Raw genomic sequence first — 16,802 nt, forward strand, 5'->3', positions numbered from 1 at the left:
AGAGCCAATAATGGAAAAGGTAGTTGGATTTTACTAGCTTACTGCAGTTATATCTGTGTGAAATGTAGGAAACCTGATGAGTTTTTACATGTAATCAGTAATGTTTCTGGTGTACAGGTCAACAGATTCCAGCCTCGGCGACTTCAAGTGTTTTGTGGAAGAGATGCTAGAGCACCTTTGGAGTCAAGAAAAAGCTCAAAATTGAGGACAGCAAGAACCATGGGTTGTCCATTGGAATTACAAAATGGTACTTAAAATATGAAAAGGCAACAAAATTTATCTGCACATTATGAAACACAGCTTGAAAGTGGAACTTGTTGCACTGGCAATACAGTACTGTATTTTAACCTCAGTTCTTTCTAACTTAAAGCCAACTAGGAACCTTAACTATATAGAGAGCTTCTTTTCTCACCTCCACAAGTACTTCAGATGGGTAAATCTTAAAAAAAACTTTTTTTTTGTCGTCCAAAAGTAGCTCTCAAATAAATAAGCTCAAGAGAAGTAGCCCATGAGTAGCACTGAGGTGATTAAAACATTATGGGGCTTCTCTAAAAAAAAAGCATTAAATCTATGTTTTCTTAGGGAAGAAGATCGATGAACAAGAGGAATCCATCAAATCAACAAGCAAGGACGGGACACTCCTTGTGGTAGACAAGAGTTTTATCTTTTCTGTTAAATTCTGTGATTAAGTGCCTAGGATTGTGATTTAATAATTGATGTCGGGTGTTATTAAAAAACGCAGCCTCTAATTCTCATTATCCCAGTACTAATTAAAGAAGGAAACATCATATATAAGCAGATATAGAAACCAATACTAAGATAACTTAAAATACTTTATTATGAAAGAATAGTGACATGTTAGTTATTCTTAAGAAAAAAAATGTAAACAAGTTAGAAAGTCAGACATGCCATTTCTTTATGTATTTTAAAACACCAGTAGTGTAGTGTCATATTAAATAATTGGAATGATGATTAAAGAAAGATAGACGAATTGTATTTTATCTTATCCCATTATTATAACTCTTTGTTGTGCATTTGTCTTCTTGTATAATCGTTGACTTGATTGAAAATCAATCAAAACAATGTCTTTCTCCTCTGATCGATAAGTTTCGGAGAGGGGAGATACCCATGATGCCTCAGTTTCTCATCTATATGTTCACTTGCAAACGGGGGAATCAACACTTTTCTTGAATGACAAGAAGCTTAGAAAGGGAGAGGAGCTGGGACCAGAACTAAAAAGGGCAACAGAAGGCTCTCACATATCTATTGTTGTTTTATCAGTGAACTATGCAAATTCTAGCTGGTGTCTTGACGAGCTGGTACATATCATGGTACGCCAGAAATCTTATGGCCAGTTTGTTTTACCCGTATTTTACGGTGTTGAACCATCGGTTGTCCGTAAGCAGAGTGGTTTCCTTGTTGAAGCCTTGAAAGCTAGTGCAAGAAGTGTTGAATTTTTTAATCCAAAACGAAAGAAAGAAAATCTCTTGTGCAAATGGAAGACTGCACTCACCGAAGTTGCAAATCTAATCGGGTGGGATTCCCATAGTATCAGGTAATAAACACTTTTTTGAAATTATAATCTCAGTATTTCATGCTCATTCTCTGTCTTTATAACTATTATTATTACTGAAACAGTGAAGGTAAACTAGTCAAGCAAATTGCCGAGGACATTTTGACAAAACTAGATGTCTCGTTGTCTATTACTGAATTTCCGATTGGATTTGATTCGCGTGTGCAAACATTGACCGAGATTATTGACTATCAATCAAGCAAAGTCTGTATGATAGGGATATGGGGAATGGGTGGATCGAGCAAAACAACCACGGCCAAAGCTCTCTACAACTGAATCCATTGTAAATTTGAGGGTAGAATAAGTTTCTTTGAAAGTATAAGAGAGAGTTTGGGAAATGATAATAGAGGAATTATTCATTTACAAGAGCAGCTTCTTTCAGATCTCCTCAAAATAAAGCAGGAGATTCATAGCATTGCGCGGGGGATAACTAAGATCGAGACAAGACTTTGGGGGCAAAAGGCCTTCGTCGTACTCGATGATGTGGCCAAGTCGGAGCAATTAAAAGCCCTATGTGGAAATCTTATGTTGTTTGGTTCGGGAAGTGTATTGATTATTACAACTAGAGATGTGCGCTTTCTCAATTCACTCAGTGCTAGCCATGTCTTCACAACGACGGAAATGGACGACAACCAGTCCCTTGAACTTTTCAGTTGGCATGCTTTTCGACTACCAAGTCCTAGAGATGATTGCAGAGTATTGTCATTTAATGAAGAAGATTGGCAAGGTGTAGTATCGAATTTAGGAGTTGGTGACAATGTGGAGATTTTTGTAGCTACCAGACATAGATTGATTGTTAAGGAGACGACTGTCTATTTAATATATCATTAATAACGACATGGAAACGAGCCATCAATTACTGTGGAAGTCGAGCCAGCCATCTACGATGCAGAAATCGAGCCATTACATGAAGTGTAAGGGCAACCATCACCTAATGTGAAAATGGTGCCATAACTTATTGTAAAGAATGAGCCATTATTGAAGACAAACAGATAAATCTTTTCAAGACTTGCATGGAGAGTGGAAGAATGTTTATGCTTGAAACAGATTAGATATCTCAACCGTTTTTGATCAGGTGTTTTTCTAATACAGAGTTCCCATGTATTTGTTATGTAATATTTTATGAGAAGAAGGAAGGAAAAATCTTGTGTTTTATATACAAGGATGAGATCTATGCAGTGTTGATTGTTTCCAGTAATGAAGTACAGAACTTTTATTTATAACCATAATAACATGACACCAGAATACAACACTCAGCACATAAACAAAATACATATATCTATCACTCGCATTACTATCAATAACACGCAAGCTACTCATGACTACATAGATATATATCAATAACACACATGCTACTCATGACTACAATATCATGGAAGAAGACCACTTTTGGGTGTAGGAGCATCATTGCTATAAGGTGCGATATTTGTGTGACCGTCAAATGGACAAAACTTATGATACACAGTCCAAAGGTAAGGAGTAGCCAAACACATCTTATACAAAGTCGAACAATCTATGCAATGCCAAATCTTTTGAGATTTGTAAATACCATCATCTTTCTTTTGATGATCATAGCTTTCTTCTACCTCAGCATTGTAACCATCTAGAAATATTGGCACAACAAAGAGTACTAGAACAAGTGAAGCAGTGGTTTTACCCATGGTGTGTATATGAATGAGTGTTTTTGTTTTTTTCTTATTGATATTGTCTGCATGAAATGAAATTGGCTTCAAACCACTCCAATTTATACAGCTAGGTATCATAATTAAACAAAATTAAAGAAATGAATAGTATCAATTAAGGTGAATGATACAGTATCAATTAAAGTGTTAACGAATGAAATTTAGGATGGTGACTTTTGAGCCATTAATTTATACTGTGGTCATCAAGTGTAATATGAACAGAGGCTGCATGCTTCTAATACACTAACCTACATCCCACGTGGTTCCTATCTCTTTTCATATGATAGTGGTATAATAGTCTAACGAGAGAGACGTGAAACTAGTATCGAGAACCTTTATGTAACATGCGAATAGAAATTTATCAAAAAAAAATTATTTTAGAAATATAATTTTAGTGTTAAGCTATTCATCAACAATCAAGTTCCATTATATCATATTAAATTTATTTTAGAAATATAATTTTAATGTTCAGCTATTGATCAACAATGACGTTCCATTGTATCATATTAGATTTTATAAAGTAATTCAAGTACTGTATTCGGTTACCACGAGTTGGTAACCGATTACAGCTAATGTTGATATGTTTTACGGTAGTAGAAAATTATATTTTTCGAAGATGTAACCAATTATTAGAAATTGTGTAATTGATTATCAATGTAATTAAATTAATTTGTTTTATTTTCAATGTTAGGTGGCTAACCGGTTTGATCGGTGCATTTTGATGCACATTCTTCTATATTTATACTTATGCATTTCCATGTTTTAGTTTGGTTATTTTTCCCTTTTGTGTTTTTATAATTTATCTTATTTTTACACTTATTTGTTTTTCGCAGTTTATTTTCAGCATTTGCAGTTTGTACGAATAAATTCATAACTGGAGCTAGGAGTATCGGATCGAGGCGTGCTCTCATTCGTTGGAAAGCTAAGAGAAAGAGTTACGACTTTCATGAAGAAGTCAGGAGCTAATTCGGACTGGAGCATGGTTGAAAAATCCGTTGAAACCTTCAGCACTAGATTTATATTTTGTGTTGGGTTATTTAGTTTGGGCATGTGTTATGTTTTGATCAAATTAGGTTTATTCTACTTTTCCTATAACCTAAGCAGCCGAAAACAGTAGACGGTATCACTATTCACGAAAATTTAAAAGCTTGTACGAATTCCATGGAGAACTAATCCCTCTAATTCGATCTACCGTAATTCAGGTTCCAAAACTTGAGATTATTATAATGTTAATTTTAGTTTAATTCCTTTCAATGATATTTTGTGTTTTTATATGCTTAATTCGATTGCATGAAATATACTGATTCAATTTGGTTGATTGTATGATCCTAACATAGACACGTCACGTTTGCTTAATTCGTTTTTGTGTCTGATCAATCATGTTTGCTTAATCCATGAAAACTTATCTTGTTTGCTTAATTCGGACAATAGGATCATACATCTCACAAACTTCATCACGTTTGTCATTGAGTTTGTATCCAAATAGGAATAGACAATCCGTTTAGGGTATTAAAATTATACTAATCGATGATAGTAGGAACTGAATCTCGGTAGATTGAATTATTTCATAATCACTTATTTCATAACAGCTTATTTCAAGAATTGCTTTTAATAATCACTTTTTCTTAATCGAACACCAAACAAAACAATCCCCCTTAATTCGATTTACCTTTGGATAATAATAATCAAGAATCCTTAAGAGAACGATATCCGAGTTAAAATTGTCGTCGTACTACGTTTTTGAAAAACACTCGTTTTGACCCGCGCGACATTTAGATCAAATTGGCGTCGTTGCCGGGGATTCTTGATTATATTAATCGTTTTTAGAGTCATAGGTTTAGTGTCTACGCGTCTAGGTCCTAGTTTCCTCACGGTTCTGCCCAACTCGCGTTTTAGAGTCCAAAAAGGGAAAAAAAATCGATATTTGAGAAAATTGCGTCCGATTGAAAATCTGTTCCGACAGTATTGTGTAAAAAAATTCTATGATCATTTGTCCCTTACTACGGAGTAGTTACGGTGATTTGCTTTCAATTTCCCAAATTCCTCTTTTTTCTATTTTTTATGAATTTTTTTACTGTTTTCATAGAGTCGAAAAAAATCGAAAAAATTCTCAAAATTATATTTTTTAAGTCATTAGATTAAATTCGGTGTCACTTTATTTTTCTGAATTTATTTTGATCAATTCCCTTCTTTGTGTTTGTTTTTGACTATTAGGGATATTGTCGGTATTTTGAATATTGTTGATGTATTGTTGTGCGTTAGTCCTGGCCACTAGGTCTCGCTGTTCTGAACTTGTTGCTTTTGATCCTGAAGTAGAGAGAACTTTGCACACACAACGTAGAGCAGTCCAGGCTAGTTCGTCACCCACAATTGAGTCTGATTATGAGTCAGACTATTTGCATAACTTGTTTGCTTCTGATTCTGAACTTGTTTTTGAAATGGCTGACAATAGAACCTTAAGGCAATTGGCTGCACCTGATGTGAATTATAATGGCTTGTGTATTGAATATGATGTTGTTGTTGTTCCTTTTGAATTAAAATCGGGTTTAATACACTTGTTGCCCAAGTTTAGTGGTCTTGCAGGTGAGGATCCGCACAAACATTTGAAAGAATTCCAAGTGGTGTGCTCTACACCATTAAAGCCTGAAGGGATCATTGAAGATTATATCAAACTTCGAGCATTTCCTTTTTCATTGCAGGGTGCAGCAAATGATTGAATATATTATCTCGAGCCAAATTCAATTGCAAGCTGGAATGCCCTGAAAAAAGTGTTCTTAGAGAGATACTTCCCTGCCTCCAGAGTTGCCTCGATAAGAAAGGAGATTCGTGGTATTAGACAGAGTAATGAGTCATTGAACGAGTATTGGGAGAGATTAAAACACTTGGTATCCAGCTGCCCTCAGCACCAGATCACCGAGCAACTACTCATCCAGTACTTTTATGAGGGTTTGATACCGATGGATAGGAACATTCTTGATGCTACTAGTGGTGGAGCACTTGTTGATAAGACTCCAACTGCTGCCAAAGCCCTTATTGAAAATATGTCCCTTAATTCCCAACAATTCACTACTAGAGACAATTCTGTGCAAAGCAAAGGCGTGAATCAAATTCAGGTTTCTTCCAACAAAGCTTTAGAGACCAGAATTGACGAGCTCACTGCCTTAGTCAAACAACTAGCAGTAGCAAAACCTCAAACAACAACAAGGTGTGGTATTTGTACTTCTCATGAGCACCCGTCTGATACTTGTCCTATTCTGAGAGACAAGTCCATTACTGAGCTACAATCAAAACAAGTACAATAATACTCCTAACCTGTCCACCAACAAATACCATCCAAATTGGAGGAACCATCCTAACCTTCGATATGGAAACCCACAACAGAACCCACCTCAAGTGGCTGCCCCTACACCTTCCGGACCATCCTTAGAAGATCTTGTCAAACAAATGGCCGCTAACAATCTCCAATTCCAACAAAGGACTGATTCTAGCATTCAGACCTTGAACACGCAAATGAGACAACTTGCTACTCAAATAAATAACATGCAAGCCCAAGGGTCGAACCAACTTTCAGCCCAAACAATTATCAATCCAAAGGATTCTAATGCTAATGTGAGTGCGATTTCGTTGAGATCTGGAAAGGTTACAGAAACAGCCCCTGAAAAAAATAAAAAAATTATTGAGGTAACATCTGAACCTGAACCGACTCCATCTGAACCTGTTTCATCTGAAAAAATTAAAGAAAAGGAGTATGTGCCACCAGTCCCCTTCCCACATAGAGTTCTGAAAAATAAAAGAATTGAGGAGGGAGACAAAGAAAGAGAGATATTGGATGTTTTTAGAAAAGTTGCGGTAAATATTCCGCTTCTTGATGTAATTAAACAAGTTCCTAAGTATGCAAAGTTTCTGAAGGATTTGTGTACAAATAAGAGGAGGATTAAAGGAAGTGAGAGAGTTAACTTGGGAAGAAATATTTCTGCTTTTATTCAGCCCAAGCCTTCATCTGAAAAAGTTACAGGCGAGAAAAATGTTTCAGTCATCACTCAGCTCTTGCCACAAAAGCAGAAGGATCCGAGAACTTTTACTGTCCCTTGTACTATCGGGGATAGTAAATTCGAGAATTGCATGCTTGATTTGAGAGCGGGCATTAATGTTATGCCTACTTCTATTTATAATAACCTTAATCTTGGTCTTTTGCAGCATACAGGTTTGATCGTCCAACTGGCGAACAAGAGCAATGCACGCCCGACTGGCGTAGTGGAAGATGTCCTTGTCCAAGTTAACGATTTAATTTTTCCTGTAGATTTTTACATTCTGGACAGGGAAGGAGAGACTAAGACAAGCAGAGCTCCCATTATTTTAGGCAGACCGTTCATGAAAACGATGAAGACAAAAATTGATGTTGACGATGGAACCATGTCCATGGAATTTGGTGACATTGTCGCAAAATTTAACATTTTCGATGCCATGAAACACCCCTTGGAAGATCATTCCATTTTTCATATGGAATTGATATATGAGCTGGTTGAGGACACTTGTTCTGATTTATTTTCACTTGACTTTCCATCTTTATATGGTTTCGATGATATTTACTCCTGTGTTGATTGTACTGACACTAGCCTTTGTGTTGTGTGTGCTGAGATTGATGCTGCCTTGCAGCCTTGCAGCCTGATACATTTCCTACAAGTGAAGTTGTTGCCGATGAAACTGTTTTTGCAATTGATGCTCTTGACTTCCCGGCTGCCCCAAGCATTCCATCCATCGAGCAACCCTCGTCTTTAGAGCTGAAACAGCTCCCTAAAAACCTGAAATACGCTTATTTGGAGACTAATGAAAAACTCCCTGTAATTATTTCTTCTAACCTTGATTTCGATCAGGAAGACAATCGGGTGGACATTAGCCGACCTCCCAGGCATTAGTCAGTCGATGTGCATGCACAAGATATTACTTGAGGACGGAGCGAAAACAGTAAGGCATCCCCAAAGGAGGCTTAATCCTTTGATTCTTGATGTTGTGAAGAAGGAGGTAACCAAACTCTTGCAAGAAGATGTCATTTATCCTATCTCTGACAGTAAATGGGTAAGCCCAGTGCAGGTTGTACCTAAGAAATCAGGACTCACAGTGGTAAAAAATGAAAAGAATTAACTTGTTCCCACTAGAGTTCAGAACAGCTTGAGAGTTTGTATTGATTACAGGAGATTGAACCAGGATACGAGAAAGGATCACTTTCCTTTACCGTTCATTGACCAAATGCTTGAACGACTTGCTGGTAAATCACATTACTGTTTTCTTGATGGTTTTTCAGGTTACTTTCAGATTCATATTGCACCGGAAGATCAAGAGAAGACCACTTTTACTTGTCCCTTCGGTACTTTTGCTTACAGGAGGATGCCTTTTGGTCTTTGTAATGCTCCTGACACTTTCCAGTGATGCATGATTACCATTTTTCTGATTTCATTGAAAATTGCATGGAAGTCTTTATGATGATTTCACTGTCTATGGTTCCTCTTTTGATGCATGCTTGAGCAGTTTAATCTTGATTTTAGAAAGATGCATCGAAACTGATCTCGTTTTAAATTATGAAAAATGCCACTTTATGGTTGATTAGGGAATTGTATTGGGTCACATAATTTCAGAAAAAGGAATTTCTGTTGACCTTGCTAAAATAGATGTGATTTCTACACTGCCTTACCCTTCTTGCGTTCGCGAGATTCGTTCTTTTCTTGGTCATGCAGGTTTTTACAGGCGTTTCATCAAGGATTTTAGCAAGATAGCTCTTCCGTTGTCAAACTTGTTGAAGAATGATGTCACTTTCAACTTTGATGACAAATGCAAACAAGCGTTTGACTTCTTGAAGAAAGCATTGACCTCCACTCCCATAATCCAGCCACCGGACTGGACCATCCCTTTTGAGATTATGTGTGATTGCAAGGACAAAGGTTGTTGAACAAGTTTTCGGCAACTGGGAGGATTCATACAAGGAATTGCCACGGTTTTTATGGGCACTAAAAACATATGTCCCAAGAATTGTGGCAATTATGGAGACATTGCCAGCGATGATGCTAGACGGAACCTGTGCTACAGGTAATAGAATCTTTCACCGTCTCTTTTGGGCATTTGACCCGTGCATTAAAGGTTTCGCATTCTGCAAACATATTATTCAAATTGATGGCACTTGGTTATACGGAAAATACAAGGGTACTTTGCTCATGGCAGTTTCACAAGACGCCAACAACAATGTCTTTCCCATTGCCTTTGCTCTTGTTGAAGGTGAAACGGCTGGTGGATGGGGTTTCTTTCTTCGACATCTCAGAACGCATGTGGCTCCACAAGCCAATCTCTGTTTGATTTCTGATAGACATGTTGCCATTCAGAGTGCCTACAACAACCATGACAACGGATGGCATGATCCTCATTCTACCCGTGTCTATTGCATCAGACACATTGCACAAAACTTCATGTGTGTTATAAAAGATAAGAATCTTCGCAAGAAGGTGGTGGATGTTGGGTATGCTCTAACTCAATTGTCATTTCAATATTATCATGATGAAATTAGACTGTCTAATAAAGACGCAGGGAGATGGCTAAATAACATACCAGTAAAGTAGTGGACAAGGGCATTTGACAGAGATTGTCGATGGGTCCACATGAAAACAAACCTTGTGGAATGCATGAACGGGGTATTCAAAGGAATTCGAAATCTGCCGATAACCGCCTTGGTAAGATCAACCTATTATAGGTTGGCTTTTACGTTCGCAACCAGAGGTGAAAGATGGAGTGCGGTGTTAATGTCCGGGCAAGTATTCAGTGAGTGTTGCATGAAGGTCATAAAAGAGGAGAGCATCAAAGCTAGCACACACGCTGTAACAGTCTTTGACCGTCATAGGCAAAATTTCAGTGTCCAGGAAACAATGGAATTTTTTTTTTAAAATAACCATGTTTTTCAAATTAAATACGAAAATAACCAAGTTTTCAGAAAAATTTCCAAAATAACCATGTTTGGGAGAGGATGCGCCGGGGGAGTTGGCGCACCCCTTAAAATTTTAGAGGAGGCGTTAGTAGTATTGGCGCCATTGCATTGGGCTCCTAAAGGAGGAGCCAATGCAAATGACGCCTGCCTTGGCCTCCTAAAGGAGGCCCCACTACCCTTGGCGCCTTAGACTCCCTCATAAGGGATGGCGCCTTAGTGTGTGTGTGTGGTGGGTGTATGCGCCACCACATCTGGCGCATACACCCCCTGTTATTATTTTTTTTTTCTATTTTAATTTTTTTTAATTATATTTTTTTTTAATATTTAAAATTTATTATTTAATACATAATAAATAAAAATAAAAATAAAATAACTTCATTAAATATATAATAATTGATTACATTAGAAAGACCAAAACCCTAATGACCCGCCCGATTATAACGTTCCCCGGTTCCACATCCCGGTGCGTTAGGTTGTCTCCAAGGTCTCCCACGATTTTCTTGAGGTGTTTGTGGTCTTTAGGTGCTGACCTGATCGAGCGATGGCTGATTGGAAGGTCCGACAGAAGTTCCGGCGGTATTTGACAGATGTGTCATCATTTGCTCCCAATATCCGGAGGGGCTATGGCCAACGGCGCTTCCGTAATGGAGTTCGGTGCCCATGTCATCGTAGTTAGGGCGTTGGGGTTGGGTGAATTGGGGACGGTATAGTTGCCCAAATTGGGCCATTGAGTCGTTTTAAAAACGAAGTAATGGTTCTTGGGGCGTACTATAGTTAAATAGTGGTTGGGTGTTAAATGGTGGGGGGCTACGATGACGTGAACCATATGAATCATCTGTGCTATAGACGGTTGTGGTTGCAGGGTTTGGTTCTTGGTTTTGTGTTTGGGTGGGTGGTATGAATGGATTGCGACGTTGGATGGTTCGTTGTTGGGTGGTTGGCATGAACGGGTTGCGATGTTGGGTGTGTGGTTGTTTTGTGTATGTGGTCGGTTGATGTTGTGTGGTTGGTTGTTGGGTTTGGGTGGGTTCACATTGGTGTTGGGTGGTGAATTGATGTGGGACATACGATGACGAAGCAAGTTGGCGCGGATCCATCAAATACCGCGGCTCAGATACGAATTGCTGAGTTGTTACAGACCTAAACCATGCCATATATTGTTGAGTCGGTCTTGCACCTTGGATGACTGGTTCGTTCAGGATGTGTTGTCGTCGATTCCTCCATTGACGACACATGTCTTTTGCAAAGTCTCTCCAGTCAGAATAATCCCACTGTGCATCGACCCTTTTTTGATGCCAATTCCCCAAACACGTGGGAGATTCTGGAATATGTTGTAGCATTCCGAACTGCAGTTTGACCCGGTCACTTTGGTGCATTTCAACTGTAGTGAATCGGATAATCGGTGTCTTCGTTGTCCAAACTGCAGCATCGTCATGGTTCACATCATGATTCAGACCCAGATATGGCCTCCAAACAAACTGGAAAAAAATACCAAATCGTTAGATGGAAAATAATTTGAGAAGTATTTTTAGATTAACTATAGTTTGGTAGGAGTATTACATCATCATGTCCAATGTGATCCAATAGATTTCGATAGACTACAATAACGTGTTTCAGACACCTATTGTAGTTCATTCCCCTTACTGACCACCTAAGATAATAAAAAGAAGTGAAAAATATTATTTACTGTTAATTTAAATAATAGATATAATTAACTAAATGGTGAATGGTAAAGTGCTAGACTTACTTGGTTGCAAAGGGGAACACGAATGGACGCTCATTTATCGGGGCGAGCGACGGCATCCTAGACCACCCCCAAGCTTGAAGCAAATAAGCACATGAAAAAAAAATACATGTATTCTTTTTTGCAGTTCTACACATTGCACTATATAGATGGGCCAACACAGCTGAACCCCAACTATAAGTGTTTACCTTATTGTGGTTGCGTAATAAAGGTAAATACATTATATTCACAGAATTACCTGTACTTTCTGGAAACAAAAAGTTACCAAATAAAATCATAATATAACACCGAGCTTTTATTATTTTCTCATACTCGGTTGAATCTTCGGACAGTACTATACTGGCATAATATTGTTTAAGGTATTTTAAATTTATACCTTGCTCCCTTGCTTGACTGGATGTGTCTCCCTCAGTTTCGTCGTCTAACAAAGGGGCACCCAATAATTCATTGCATATATTGTTGTCTTGGTTAACTTTCCCATTCACTGCCTTTCCATCTATACGAAAACCCAACAACATGTACACATCCTCAAGTGTGACGATACACTCACCAATCGGAAGGTGAAATGTGTGGGTCTCGGGTCTCCACCTCTCCAACAAAGCCAGAATGAACTTGTAGTCCACCGAGTACGAAACAATGTTTAGTAGATTTCCAAATCCACATCCTCTAATATATGGTTCTATTAAAGGATCGTGGGGTACATATTCATGTACACGGCATCTAAACCGCTTCGGATCCTAATAACAAAAAAAACGAAAATACAATTAGAAGAAGAAATACATACTCAAGAAATATGTATTAGATGTAATCCAGAAATAGAAACTAAAAACAAAGAGATTTCAAAGGTATCACACAAAGAAGATATGTATTAGAAGTAATCCAGAAATAGTAACTAAAAGAGAGAGATAACATACAAATGCCGAGATATTCTCGATTGTGCCTCTGTGTTCATCGCCCATAGTTAACAAAGACATGATTCGATTTTGCAAAGCTTGAGTTTGTTAGATGAAAGAAATGTGGTAGAAGAAAAGAGTGTGATGAAGATGATTTGATTATGTTGATATGAGAGACTATTTATAGATGAATGAGTGAGTAGGTTTAGAAACCAAAAAGAGTGATTGGTTGCATGCAAAGGCAAGAGGAGACAAGTGAATGACAAAATTCAACATGGAAGGTCATGTGAGGAATCTACTAGGCGCATGTTAGAAATCACATGCAATAGTAAGAGGAGCCCTTGACTTTGGCGCCTACATGTGACTTTTCACATGCAAGGAAGGGGCGCCCTTCCTCTTGGCGCTTATGTTGAATTTTATGAAGAGGCGCCCAACCCTATGGCGCCTATGTTACTTTATGGTGCCAATGGAATGGGCGCCTATGTTTACTTTATGTTTAATTAGGGCATAGAGAACTCAAAGATTCTTTGATTCCCTGTCTATTGAGTATTCTTTTCAGTCTTCCCTCTGTGTATTCTTTTCAGTCTTTCCTATGTGTGCTAGATTCCTTCAACTGTATGTATTCTTTTCACTCTTTTCTCTGCGTGCTGGATTCCTTCAACTGCAAGTATAGTCAAGTCTGTACAGACAATTATCAATTCATTAATGCTTTAGCCAACTATTTATGTTGTGCAGTTGAACAACTTAGCAATGCATTCAGTTTCAATTCCATTCAACACAATGTCTTCCACACAACAATATATGATCAGTGCACATGTTGAAGGTGAAATATTTGATCATCAGTTGTTCGGTTTTTGTTTTCGAGACACACAGGTGACTCGTTTTACAATAAATCGGCGATCAAATTTTTCACACCTAAAACAAAGAATAGAAAAGAAATTGCAGTGCAATAATGTGGGTCAGGTCATCTATAAAAATCCAGTTTGTTTTGCAGAAAACCAGGTAAAATTTTATCTGAAGAAGATTCGAGATGATGATGATGTTCAACATATGTTTGGCAGTCACGAACAATCCGGTTACAACGATATAGAGTTGTATATATTACCACATCAACAACAGGAGTCCCAGTACATTGATCAGTCACAAGTGTTTCATGAGACTGATGACGAACAAGCTGAGGTGAATGTTCCAGACGATGAAGAAGAGGAACCAGAGATCATCGTTGATTCGATGGTGAACGCTGAAGAGGAAGAGGTGCCAATACCGACAGGTCATGTATATTGCCCACCCCAACACATGACAAGGTTAAATTTGGGTTCAGATGAACCTTTGGGTGATGTATGGTACAATCCTTACGTGCAAATGCAAGGATCTCTGAAACAAGGACACACATTTCGCATAAAAGAGGAATGTGTAAAAGCCATCAAAAAATTCCACATGGAACTATCAGCAGATTTCAGAGTTGACAGAACTGACGCATTGAGGTATACAGTTTATTATCCGAATGAGCACTGCCTTTTTAAGTTGTCAGCTTCGTACAGGAAGAGGAAAGATTCTTGGGAGATTGGATCAATGGGTCCAGATCACACATGCATGCTGACAAACCCAATGCAGGATCATCGTAAATTAAGCTCTCAACTAATATGCGATGAAATATTGTCTGTCATTGGCGATAATCCGTCTTTAAAGGTGAGTACAATAATCTCGCATATTAGGGCAGAGTACAACTACACACCATCATATAGGAAGGCATGGATAGCTAGAACAAAATCTGTTGAAAAAGTGTTTGGCAATTGGGAGGAATCTTACAAACAACTTCCAAAATACATGTTCGCTCTAAAACACTATGCTCCCGGTACAATTTTCAAGATGGAAACATTGCCCGCATATACACCAGATGGTACGTGTGCTGTTGGAAATAGAATATTTCACCATCTATTTTGGGCGTATCAACCGTGTATCATAGGTTTTTCTTTCTGTAAACCAATTATACAAATTGATGGTACATGGTTGTATGGAAAATACAAAGGAACGTTACTGATGGCAGTGGTACAAGATGGGAACAACAATATTTTTCTGATCGCCTTTGCCTTAGTTGAAGGGGAGACTGCTGAGGGATGGAGTTTTTTCCTAAGAAATCTCCAATTGCACGTTGCACCTCAGCCTAACTTGTGTTTGATCTCTGATAGACACCCCTCAATCATCAGTGCATATAATAACATTGACAATGGCTGGCAAAATCCTCATTCGACGCATGTGTTTTGTATTAGACATATTGCTCAGAATTTCATGCGAGAAATCAAAGATAAGACGTTGCGTAAAAAGGTTGTCAATGCAGGTTACGCATTGACAAAACCTTCTTTCAAACACTACCGCGAGGAAATAAGATTGTCGAACGAAGATGCAGTTCGGTGGATCGATAGTATTCCGTTGGAGAAGTGGACTAGGGCATACGACGGCGGACAACGTTGGGGCCACATGACAACAAATCTTGTGGAATCAATGAACTCTGTCTTCAAAGGAATTCGTAACCTACCAATAACCGCTTTGGTGCAAGCTACATATTTCAGGCTAGGGGCGTTGTTTGAAACCAGACGCTCAAAATGGAGTTCCGTGTTGTAATCTGGACAATTGTTCAGTGATGCTTCAATGAAATTCATTAGACATGAAGCTGCCAAAGCAAACACACACGTGGTTATGGTATTTGACCGAACAAAAGGTTGGTTTAGTGTTGCCGAGTCCATGGATCACAATGAGGGCATGCCAATGGGACAGTACAGAGTTGAATTAGATAGAGGTTGGTGCGACTGCGGAAGGTTCCAAGCCTTCCGTACCCCCTGCTCCCATGTCATAACGGCATGTGTAGCACCTCAAATTTTCACCTCCCATTTTGTACATACATTTTCATAATTAGGTCATTAACATTACATTGTCCACTGCATAGCATTGCATTGTCCATTGCCAAGTCATCAGTTCATCAGTCAAGACTGGTCAGGAGATCCAGTTATGCAAGCAAGCAAGTGCATTTCCTATTGAAGCAGATCCCTAAGGTTGGTTCATTGAGTTTCTATGACCTAGGGATCATTTTGAAGTGGTTTGACCAAGAATTGGATGTTCAAAGCTCATCAGTCAAGCAGAGATCCATCTGAAACCCTAGAAAGTCAACCAAAGTCAACTGTGCCTGAAATCATGGATTTGAAGGTGGGAGATGGTTATAGAGGCCTCATTCATGTCCATACAAGTCTCATTTGACATTGCAAAGATCAACAATAAAAGATTTGAGGTCAGATGAAAAGTTTCCAAAAATAGTAAGTGACTTGTAATTTCAAATTGCCAAAAATGGAAAGGTCTTCTCCTCAAGATTAAATGTCCAAGAATGCTTCAAATGAAATTTTGTCCAACATGAAAGTTGAAGATCTTGCTCTCACCTTTCCAAAAAGTCCAAGAACATCCATTTCTCATTTGTGGTTGGCAAGATATGATCAAATCATTGTCAAGGAAATTTGAAGATCAAGCTTGGATAACTTTCACACCAAATGGCCATATCATATGGTTCTTTTTGGAACATTTCTCTTTTTATCTCTTCTATCCAATTCATGCATCACATTTCATCAAATCTCATCACAAAAATATTGCATTTTCCATGTGAATTGAATTTGAATTTTGGAGGAAAAAGTTCATTTTGAGAATTAAGCATTTTCCACACTTCCATTCACTTGCATTTGATCTTAAACAGCATTTTGAGGTGAATTAACTCATAAAACGTGTACTGTAGCAATCATTCCATGCACATAGGGTGTTTTGAACAAATTTGCACATACACTTGGTTTGAGCTTAATACATTTGCATTTGCTTAATCAAGATTAGGAAGATCATTAGCACATCATATATATAGACTAATCCTAACAGAAAACAGATTAACATTCCATTTGAACCAGATCTA

At 38.1% G+C, this 16,802-nt stretch overlaps 1 protein-coding gene across 1 annotated transcript; it reads left to right on the forward strand.

Moving 5' to 3' along the window:
- Positions 1 to 14: 14 nt before the first annotated feature.
- Positions 15 to 2,789, forward strand: LOC127076553 (disease resistance protein RPS6). The gene is made up of 2 exons (XM_051018236.1): positions 15 to 1,555; positions 1,639 to 2,789. The coding sequence occupies exons 1-2, from the start codon at positions 1,329 to 1,331 to the stop codon at positions 1,847 to 1,849; spliced, it is 438 nt and encodes a 145-aa protein (XP_050874193.1). The 5' UTR covers positions 15 to 1,328; the 3' UTR covers positions 1,850 to 2,789.
- The last annotated feature ends 14,013 nt before the right edge of the window (positions 2,790 to 16,802 follow it).

Source organism: Lathyrus oleraceus, chromosome 4 (genome assembly GCF_024323335.1).
Source record: "Lathyrus oleraceus cultivar Zhongwan6 chromosome 4, CAAS_Psat_ZW6_1.0, whole genome shotgun sequence".
Lineage (NCBI taxonomy): Eukaryota > Viridiplantae > Streptophyta > Magnoliopsida > Fabales > Fabaceae > Lathyrus > Lathyrus oleraceus.

Bases quoted from the DNA above. Each gene is read 5' to 3' on its own strand.
- LOC127076553 (XM_051018236.1), top strand. From the start codon at position 1,329: ATGGTACGCCAGAAATCTTATGGCCAGTTTGTTTTACCCGTATTTTAC. The intron at 1,556-1,638 runs GTAATAAACACT...TTACTGAAACAG, and splicing joins TGGGATTCCCATAGTATCAG to TGAAGGTAAACTAGTCAAGC.